Here is a 10,842-nt window from a genome sequence, read left to right as displayed (position 1 = left end):
TATATATATATATATATATATATTTTTTTTTTTTTTTTTAGGACGTTCATTGATGATAGAACACTGTTTTTGTGGTTCGCCTGAGGACAGGGTGTTTGAGCTGATTGTTGGTACTGCCTGCTGGTCGAGGTCAGTATTAAAATGCCTTCACGATGTTGTGTTTTTTTTTAATCTTTAGTTAAGAATTGTATATGGCATAGACACAATTAAAAGTCCTTAATTCTAACTAAAAAATGTAAAACACACTATTTCCATTATGGATATAGGTCGCTAGCTTTGTAAAGATATATAGGTCGCTAGCTTTTTTTATGTCGTCAGAGAGCATGTGTGCGTGCGTGCGTGCGTGCGTGCGTGTGTGTGTGTGTGTGTTTGTGTGAGAGAGAGAGAATTAATCCTACAGCGATTGATGCTAAAATACCCCAAAAGGAAACATGACAGACAGACACGTTTTATATGTTCCAGAGAGATAAAATACTGAAAAATGACAGTCAGATGCTGAAATACAATTTTAACCCCAACGAGAAAGACAGAGAGGAATGAATATTAAGAAAGTAAGAATCTAGTTAGAACTAATAATCAAATGCGGAAGTTGCTGGCTTTACAAAGTAATAGTATCGAGATAAGTTTTATGTGCATTTGCATTTTACAATATTTTATGGTACAAAACGAAAATGATGTTTTGTTTTGTTTTTTCTGGACTTGCACATCAGAATAAGAAACATACAGTGCTGTATAATAGAAAAAATATAAACACTAACTGGATACTTTATGCAGAAAGTAGCGGGACATATTATTTATACAAGAAGATGGGCGTATATGAGTCATATAAAACGACACAATTGGGCACATTGAAGCAGGTACCGTTATTTACTGTACGCCGATTGGCTCAAAACCCGTCGGAAGATCGCCTCAGAATGTGTAATGAATGATAGCGTCAGCGAGCGAAATATCGAGGGAGATTCGGCAGTTGTTCACAATTAACATTGGATCTAAACGTGGCTCGTGAGTTGTACAGGCGCACCCTTGTGCTACTAACGCGCAGCGTGTGAGACCAACCTAAAACATGTGAGTCTGCTTCCCCACCACACACTTTTATTTTGGTCTTCAGGCTGCGGTCCTGCAGACACACAAGCCTTACAGTCAATGTAAATATTATTTAATTGCGATTAATGTTACATGCGCGTCGATGCTAAAATGTTAGATTGGGTTTGATAACGACGTTTTCGTGTCTATCTTTCAACTTGAAGACAAGACATCGAACGCGGTGCATAACGCCATATATTCCCAGGTTTGAGTTGGAATGAATTGCATTAATTGTAGCAGATGTCGGGTGTGTGACGCATGATGCACGTCCACCCACAACATTAATAGCATCGTGCATATCAAATTCATCATGAATTATTTGTGTGCATGTTCCACTGCTCGTTGTCCTCCTTGTGTTACTGTGAGCATACGCAGCAACAGGTGAAAACACCGCCGTTGCTGTCTACAATGCGCACTGCACGTACAAACGTATGTGTCCACCCTTGTGTTCGTGTGTAGAAGCTCCGAAGAAATGGGTGCTGGAGGACAGCGGATAGAACCGGCGAGCAGCGGTGTTTTCACCTGGGAAGAAGTGCAGAGCCACTGCAGCAGGAATGACCAGTGGTTGGTGATTGATCGCAAAGTGTACAACGTCACAGAGTGGGCCAAGAGGCACCCTGGAGGCTTTCGGGTCATCCACCATTATGCAGGAGAGGATGCGACGGTACTCGATGCTTCTTATTTATCTTCATGTTGGATTATGCACATGTTGGATTATGCACAACTCCCTTTAGTTTTTTGGTTTGTTTTGTTTGTTTTGCTTCTAGGAAGCCTTTACTGCTTTTCATCCTGACAAGAAGTTTGTGCAACGCTTTCTGAAGCCGCTACTGATTGGAGAGTTGGCGGAAACAGAACTCAGCCAAGACAGGCAGAAAAATGTAAGAACTAGCTTTAAGAGTCTTAAAGGAGAACTGAACATTTATGCTCATGACACAGAGTGACAATGAATATGGTACTATCAAGAGATGTGCAAAATTGGCAAATAAAATGGCAAAAAGCCACTATGGAATTATAAGTCTGTTTAGGAAATTAATGGCAAGAGGCCAGAAGATATTGTAATGTCTGCATATTTGGATAGCGCTTGCCTGTGGAAGAGGTGGTGACTCGGATGTGGAGGGTCAGAGTGAAAACTCCCTTGTCCTGCCTTTGTTCTTGCAGCGCGCACGTTATTTAGGGGGGTACGGCGGCCCTAGCTGTCCATTGCGCTCAGATTTTGTCCTTTGTAGCAGCACCAAAGCAGACTGTGATGGATGGACACAGGACTGAGTCAATGAGTACCATATTGAACGGCCTCAACAGCTGCTGTGGCCGGCTGCCTCAGCGGTCGCAGGAAGTACTTCTTCAGTTTTGCCTTTTTGAAAATGATATTGCAGTGCGTTTCCCATTTCAGGTCCTTCGAGACCAGGAAATTGAAGGTTTTGACGGTTGACACAGTTGGACAATGTGAAGGGCAGCTGTGATGAAGGATGGTTCCAGAAGTTCACGGTCATCCCCATTCATGATTCTATGCTTCCAGGCTGCAGTCATCCAGGACTTCCAGGCCTTATATGCACACGCAGAGGAACGGGGTCTGTTTCGGGCCCACTCTCTGTTCTTCTTGGCCCACCTGGCTCACATCCTGCTGATGGAGATCCTGGCCTGGTTGCTCGTACGGCACGGGGGGACTGGCTGGATCCAGACGGCGCTCTGTGCCATCTTGATGGCGACTGCCCAGGTAACAGGAACAATGTGACTGCTTGTCAAGTTATCATATGCCAGGGGGTCACCAACCTTTTTGAAAGTGAGAGCTACTTATTGGGTACTGATAAATTCCAAAGGCTACCAGTTACACACACTCGCCTGAAGGAACAAGTTTGTTGAATTTATTTGGTGGTGAATCATCTGACCATTGTGGCGCCTGGTAGATTGTCTCCATGAACGCTGTGGTTTGGTCACATGTTACAGTAATGATCTTGGAAACCTTTTTTTCAGGTATTAAAAATGTCTTATTATTTTGTAATTTAGACCAATGCAGACAGATCTCACCAACGAGCTATTTTTACAGCAAGCCTGTGTGCCACTCGTGTGGTCCTTGTGTGCTACTTAGTGCCAGCAGGCACCTTGTTGGTGGCCCCTGTTAAGATGGAAAACATGAATCCTAAAAGCAACGCCTCTTTTGCTTTCCTTATAAGATCCAGGCCGGGTGGCTGCAGCATGATTTTGGTCACCTGTCTGTCTTCAGGAAATCCTCATGGAATCATCTTGCACACAAATTTCTTATTGGACACTTGAAGGTAACAGAACATCTTCTTAATAACCAACCCGAAAGAAGTTTTATGAAATAATTTAATCCGACCCACAGGGAGGTTCCGCTAACTGGTGGAATCATCGACATTTCCAGCATCACGCAAAGCCCAACGTCTTCAGTAAAGACCCCGATGTCAACATGTTGCGCATCTTTGTTGTCGGAGCCACTCAGCCTGTAGAGGCAAGTTGTACATTCATGCATCATCTCACCACCAACACCGAGCATGCCCCCTGTCATCCTAACTTAGCACTCCTCTCTCTCTTCTCTCTCACAGTATGGCACCAAAAAGATCAAACTTATGCCGTATAACCATCAGCACCGCTACTTCTTCCTGGGTACGCTCCTTTTCACTCTTTTCTAAATGCAGTACAATATTATGAAGGTAATGTTCAACAACTTGTTTTGTTTTAGTTGGACCCCCGCTGCTAATTCCAATTTATTTCCACCTTCAAATCATGCATGTGATGATCTCTCGACGTGACTGGGTGGTAAGGCGATGCCTTCCTGTCCTTCCTGTTTCCTTTCCTGTCTGCTTAATAGAGAATTTTGTCAACAGTTCGGAATACACTTTTTAAAAATTTCTAGTTTTGTTGCTTTTTTTTTGGCCAACTTTAGTTCAATAACATCCTAGTTATTTGGTTAATTAGCCTGTTAGCGTGTTAATTAGCTCTTCGTCATATTTGATTAGTTTGCACTTTTGCATGATATTTAGTTGGTTTGTTTGATACCATTTAGTGAGCCGATTAATGCTTTTATTAGCCCTCGAGACAGTTATTTGCTTAGTTTGCTCATTAGCAGGCAACTCATTAGCTTGCTGTCAAACTTGTTATGTGTAGGTCATTATAACATACTGTCACTGTCCTGGGGGCCTCACCCCACCAGGAACAGGAACTGTGTAACCTTGTCGAGGTGTGACAGCTTAAACCTACCTAGTGCCTGCCCGGGCTCGGTGTATTGGGGAGCCTGTCACCTCGGGGGGCTTACGACACTAGGATGGCACAAATGAGCAGACTTATGTCAGGGCTTTACAGCCCGTCAGTGTGCTGTAAGGTGGCAGCCCCACTAGCTGACTAGCCATCGCAGGGCCAACTACCCAGCATGGCGAAAAGAAACAGTTACGAAACCCACTAAAGCAACCGGATTTAACCGGACCGACCTTCCTGGAAACAGACCTCCGCCTGCACCTGACCAACGAAATTTGGACCTCCGCTATAAAACCCGCATTTCCTGCTGGAACATCCAGACACTCCTGCTCCCCGGCTATCCAACACTACTCTCCCACGAACTTTCCAGGTATAACATCACCCTTGCTGGCCTTGGTGAGTCACGCTGGCGCGGAACCGGAGAAACCACCGCCGGCGACCATCTTTTTCTGTGGAGCGGCCCGAATGATGGGAGAGGCCTCCACGGTGTAGCCCTAGCTATTCCGCTATACCGACGGAAGTCCATCATCAGCTGGAAGCCAGTCAGCGACAGACTGCTCAACGCAACAAGATGATAGTTATTTTCGCCTATAGCCCAACAGACATCACCCCAGATGAGACAAAGGACAACTTTTATGACCAGTTACAAGATGCCATTCAGGCAGTCCCCGCCCATGACATCGTCATTGTCCTCACCGATGCCAACGCCACAATCTCCACCCAAGACCACACCCTCCCGGCTGTAACAGGTCCGGTTTTCATCGACAACACCACCAACGATAACGGCCAGCGATTATACAATCTATGCAGAGCCACCAACCTCTGCATTGCCGATACATGGTTTCCCTGTAAGCGGATCCATCACTGGACCTGGTACAGCCCTGATGGAAAAACAAAGAAAGCAATCAACCACATCCTTGTTTCCCGACGATGGAAAAATTCAATCATCAACTGCCGTGTCTACAGAGGTGCGCAACTCAGCAATACAGATCACTGCCTGCTGATGGCAGACATGCAACCCAAGCTCAAGGCTGGGGCACGAAAGACTGCCTCCCCCAGGCTGGACTCCTCTCGCCTACAAGACCCGGCCATCGTGGAATTATACAGATGCTCCATCACCAATCGATTCAGCACACTGGCCAGCGAGCAGTCCCTCGACTGATCGCAATTTAAAGATGACGTAATCGAGGCTTCCATAGTGACCATCGGGCGAACAAGACCTGCTCCGAAGAAGCCCTGGATATCTCAGGATACGCTGGACATCGTAAATAAAAGACCAGATGCTCGGCTGTGCGGGGACATGGCTCTGTATCGGCTCCTTAACACACAACGGAACATCTCCCTTCGACATGACAGAAACCTTCTGGAGCAATCAGGCATCAGCCATGGAGGCCGCTTCCCAAAACAACAATCTGCGGCAGCTCTTCAACCTTCTCCGCAAAGGGAAAGCCAGCCCCCGCCAGCGCTGTTGCTTAGTCGAGGACAGAGCTGGCAATATTCTATCAACCGAAACTGAATGCATCAGTCGCTGGAAGGAGCACTTTAGTGAGCTCCTAAATCATCCTCCTGTCCCCGAAGACCCAACCCTCACCATACACTTCACCACTAATCCGGACTGTCCCATGACCCCCGTATTGCCAGCTGAAGTCAAAGCAGCCATGACAAAGCTCAAAAATGGTAAAGCGCCAGGTCTATGTGCAATCACAGCAGAGATGCTGAAGGCTGGTGGCGACCATATCATCCTGTGGCTCACACAGATCATCAACCATGTGTGGGTCACAGAGTCATTGCCTGATGACTGGAGGCGGGGCATCATACTTCACATCTGGAAGCACAAGGGAGACCAACTGACCTGCAGCAACTATAGGGGCATCACTCTCCTCTCCATTCCCGGTAAACTTTTCATCGTACTCACCCGAGCTCTACCTGCAACCAGAAGCAGACGCCGCCAACAACAAGCCGGATTCATTTCCACAATCGAACACATCTCTGCTCTCCGACTCCTGATAGAAAAGGCTCGGGAGTTCAGAAAGGACCGGCACTTATTCATTGCTTTTATTACCCTCAAGGCTGCCTTTGACAAAGTGGACCACGGGTCCCTCTGGAACATTTTAAAATCCCTCGGAGTCCCAACCAAGATCACCACACTCTTCAAACAACTGTACCAAGGTGCAGAAAGTTGTGTACATGTGAATGGCCAAGAGTCCGAGTGGTTCCCCATCAACAGCGGGGTAAGGCAGGGATGTGTCGCCGCTCCAGAGCTCTTTAACTTCGTCATTGACCACCTGGTGTCAAGAGTTTGTGAGCGGATCCCTGGAGTGCCACTCGCCAACTGCATCCTAAAGGACCTCGAGTATGCCGATGACACCGTCCTGTTCAGTGAGACTGCCGATCAGCTTCGTGAGGCACTCAGTGTTCAATGAGGAGTCCAAAAAGCTTGGCCTAAAGAGAAGTTGGGCCAAGACAAAAGTGATGCATGTTGGCGATGGACCTGACCCACCACCTTTTGTATTTGATGACACCCCTGTCCAATTTGTCTCCACCTTTAAATATCTCTGCTCGACAGTGACCAACAACGGAGACCTCAAAACAGAGATCGACTGTCGCCGCGCCCTTGCAGTCCAATGTCATGCAGTCCTTGTGGAGACCGCTGTGGCGCCACCAGCACATATCCCGGACAACAAAGCTCAGAGTCTACAATGCCTCAGCCATCTCCGTCCTCCTGTACGGCTCCGAAACCTGGCCACTGAATAACACTCTCGCGGCCAGGCTTGATGGCTTTGACTCCAGGGCCCTCAGGAGAATTGAAGGTATCTCGTGGACTGAGCACATCACAAATCAGGCTCTAATAGACAAAACCAAACAGCCACCAGCCTCCCGTCTCGCAGTAATGCTTGCCCCAGGACACCCAACCAGCACCATCTTGGCTTACAACCCCCAGCAAGCTGGCTGGAGACGACCCAGAGGTACCCCCCGCACTTGCTGGCTGGACGTAATAGCCCTGGACCTTGGGGCCTGCAATGTTACCCTGGAACAAAGTCAACACCTTGCCCAGAACCGATCCAGATGGAGAGACCTGGTTGCTGTGGTTGGCGCCACGCGCCATGAAGTGCAAGAGAATTAAAGAAAAAAGAAAGAAAAAGGTCATTATAAAGTTAGTTAATGAGCTCATTAACTCTTTAGCTCATGAGCATCAATAAACCAACTAACCTGCTAATGGGCATTTTATAAAATTTTGCTGGGCCGTCATCCATCAGTGGCCTGGGTTCCAGTTTGTCATCGTCAGTCATTTTTTCAAGCCGAGCCAAATTATAATCGTCGGTCGGTTAAGTTATTTTAACCGCGCTTCCTTCATCGCTTCTGTTGATAAATTTCACCGGTCCGTGAATCCATCATTCAATGTGATGAAAATGGTCATCATGCGGTGGCTCCCCAAACACACACGTAACTCACATGTATTTCACGTAATACTTATTTGTCAAGCTTTTGGACTGGTGGCTGCTTGCAGCTGTTTTTATTTTTTTGTTCATTTAAAGCATGCTAGTTATTGTACTATATTTAGTGGTTTCATTTCCCATTAGGTTCTAGTTTTAAAATGTTTTGTACATCTTTTGCTGTGTAATAATGCATTATAAATTCCCAGTAAAAAGATACGTTCTGTTATCCTAAGATGTTTTTTCTTCTGAAGGATATGACCTGGTGCTTGTCATACTACCTTCGCTACTTAAGTTGTTACATTCCACTTTATGGTATCCTGGGCACAGTGGCACTCATCATATTTGTCCGGTAAGTGATTTAGCACCTCAATAAGGCTTCACACTTTTAAAAAAATCACCTCTTTGAGGTAAAGTTAATGTGCTGTGGCTTGGTCGTGGCATTAAATCCTGAAAGAATAACACTGTGGTTGAAAACGAATCCTCAATTGCTCCCACATTTAAAGCAAATGATTTAGTGCTGACCAAACCACACTTTGCGACTATTATCTGACAACATTGCTTTACGCTGACTTGTAAAAGTGCTCTTCTCATTGTCACTATTCGTCTTACTACACACATTCATAAGCTTGCGTTGAGAACAAGTCTTAACACAAATGACAATTGAAGATGATTGTTGCCGTAGAATATATCAGAACTCAATCTCTTTCGGTGTCAAAATGCGGCCATCATAAAGCCTTTATTAACTGTAGGGGGCAGCATTTTAAATTAAGATGATAAAACATTCTTGTGTTAATAGAAGTTCAGAATAATAATATTACATTAAAAGACTTAAGACATTCTCTGCTCTGTTTCTCTCGTCCGCTCGCCCTTGAAACAACACGCGCTCTCTGTAACAACTATAGTATATATAAAATGAATACAACACTCTTATAATTCGACCGACAGCCTAGCCAGTTGACAGCAGACTTGGTGGCTAGCAGCGGATCATTGGCCAGCCTAGCTTGCAAGTCGTGTAGAGCAACCTGGTGTGGGGTTACTACGTAAATTAGCCTTACATAACCCTGACCTACAGTTTGAGGAAATGCGGAACAGCTAGCTCACAAACATTTTAAGAAAGGGTTTTTACAAAGGATTGGCGCTTGGTTGTTTTATTTCACGCCTGATGGTTTAACAGGAACGTCAGAGATACGCCAGAGATTAATTGTATACTAACAATTAAAAATGGCCATTTTTCCATCCCCATTACGTGCACAGGGGTCCTGTAATGACAACAATTACCTGCAGAGGCCACTGTTGCTAAATTTCCAAGTCGAGAACACGCCATTCATTTTGTTGACCTTTCCAGTTGATGTCAGTATTGCCGTGGTTTTCAGGTTTCTCGAGAGCCACTGGTTCGTGTGGGTGACTCAGATGAATCACCTCCCGATGGACATCGACCACGAGAAGCATCAAGACTGGCTCACCATGCAGGTGCCCGCTGGGAAATCTACTGTTCTTTGTTGTCATGACTTCATCTTCATGCTCATCGTGGCTCTTGTGTGTGCTTTAGCTCCAAGCCACCTGCAATATTGAGAAGTCCCCTTTCAACGACTGGTTCAGCGGACACCTCAACTTTCAGATTGAACACCAGTAAGTCACTTAATCAAGATAGTAAGATTTAAGGTATAAATGATTTGACGTATTCTACGTTTCAAGTCTTTTCCCAACAATGCCGCGTCACAACTACCACCGGGTGGCGCCGCTTGTGCGAGCCCTGTGTGACAAACATAAGATTCCTTACCAAGTGAAGACTTTGGGGGAAGGCATGATCGATGTCATCAGGTAAAATATATCCGAAATATTTGTCTCTGAATAGGACAAAAAATCTATTCTTAGTGGAGTTTTAACGACTGGCTGCTATTACCTCTCATACTGCAGGTCACTGAAAACTTCAGGGAATCTTTGGCTGGATGCATATCTTCATAAATGATCATTTTCTCACACCTGCTGTCGATTACATTTGGTTTGATTCTGGACTATAAAATGGAGTGTGTATTTTCAATGTGTGCAGGAATACTGTAATGTATTTTGTATTTCTTTCAATACGTCATTAGATAAAATTTTAATTTTAATAAGCAAGTGCCCCGATTAAGAATAGATTTGGCATGGTTAATAATACAGTCGTCGAAAAAAGGTTTGGGGGCTTTGTCATGTTTTGTCGACTGGTGTGTGTAATTTTCTGTTGTTTATTCATCTTCATGTTTAATGAGCTTTTATCATACTGAGCTAATTTGTGCTGAGAGCCTGCAATGGTTGCCAACCAATTGCAGTAGAACACGAGACAAACAGGAATTTCTACATTAACACCTAATGTGGAGAATCGGCTGAGCTCGTGAAACACTTCTCGACAAAGTGAGGCTTCATATGTCCATCACGCATTGTTCTGCGCTTCCTAAATTCCTGCATTTCTCGGCACACACATAGAAGCCTCGGCACAATTTGTCCCATAAGTTTACTCCCAACTGATAGACACTTCCGGTAAAAAGTGTCTAACTGTTAGCGACTCATAATTGTCAAGAAGCTAATGACTGAAATACTTCAAACGATCTTCAGTGGAGTCTTGCAAAGGCATCATTCAATCTGCGGCTGCCTCCGCATACATCGACATCAGACTTAAAATGCTGGAGGCGGCCACTTAGGACCACACACACTTCCTCGTCAGATGTAGGACAAAAAAATCCTGTTTTAAGTATGGACAAAATTTACTAAATTTCTTCAATAAATGGATAAAAGATAGACTGTCCTGCATATTTGGAGATGGGCAGGTGTGGATTTGCATTTTTTTGTCTGTTTTTTCAATACTTTTTCTGATTTGGGATTTTTCCCAATTTTTCTTAGATTTTCTCTTTCTGCCTGTTTCAGTGTTTTGTTTTTTTTTTAATTGCTGGCGTTAGTAAAAGAATCTTTCTGCCTGTTTCAGTGTTTTTTTTTTTTTTAATTGCTGATGTTTGTAAAAGAAAATCATTATTTTTAATCAAGGGGCCATTCAGCATGTGGTTGTTTTGGCCGCCACTCAAGTGGTCATTATTGCGCTCAAGAGTCCACACGCGTAATTTTTTTCACAATGTCTGTC

General features: G+C 44.8%; 1 protein-coding gene across 5 annotated transcripts in view; it reads left to right on the top strand.

The window, feature by feature from the left end:
* The window catches only part of fads2 (fatty acid desaturase 2), a 14,752-nt gene extending 4,494 nt beyond the window's left edge, over positions 1-10,258 (top strand). For 3 of the 5 annotated variants that reach the window (XM_019857159.1, XM_019857160.1, XM_019857162.1), the window contains exons 2-13: positions 1,543-1,747; positions 1,851-1,961; positions 2,600-2,797; positions 3,255-3,356; positions 3,425-3,550; positions 3,645-3,705; positions 3,782-3,858; positions 7,982-8,079; positions 9,104-9,200; positions 9,280-9,359; positions 9,426-9,551; positions 9,648-10,258. In XM_019857159.1, the coding sequence (XP_019712718.1) occupies positions 1,543-1,747; positions 1,851-1,961; positions 2,600-2,797; positions 3,255-3,356; positions 3,425-3,550; positions 3,645-3,705; positions 3,782-3,858; positions 7,982-8,079; positions 9,104-9,200; positions 9,280-9,359; positions 9,426-9,551; positions 9,648-9,699 (1,333 nt within the window). In that variant the 3' untranslated portion in view covers positions 9,700-10,258. Of the gene's footprint in view, positions 1-754; positions 1,066-1,542; positions 1,748-1,850; positions 1,962-2,599; positions 2,798-3,254; positions 3,357-3,424; positions 3,551-3,644; positions 3,706-3,781; positions 3,859-7,981; positions 8,080-9,103; positions 9,201-9,279; positions 9,360-9,425; positions 9,552-9,647 lie in introns of those variants that run through there. The other 2 variants (XM_019857161.1, XM_019857158.1) reach the window with 2 other exon arrangements.
* The last annotated feature ends 584 nt before the right edge of the window (positions 10,259-10,842 follow it).

The sequence above is a fragment of the Hippocampus comes genome, unplaced genomic scaffold (assembly GCF_001891065.2).
Source record: "Hippocampus comes isolate QL1 unplaced genomic scaffold, H_comes_QL1_v1.1 scaffold186, whole genome shotgun sequence".
In the NCBI taxonomy this organism is placed as follows: domain Eukaryota; kingdom Metazoa; phylum Chordata; class Actinopteri; order Syngnathiformes; family Syngnathidae; genus Hippocampus; species Hippocampus comes.
The sequence above is the reverse complement of the archived record's forward strand: the minus strand, read 5'-3'. Positions and strand labels throughout refer to the sequence as shown.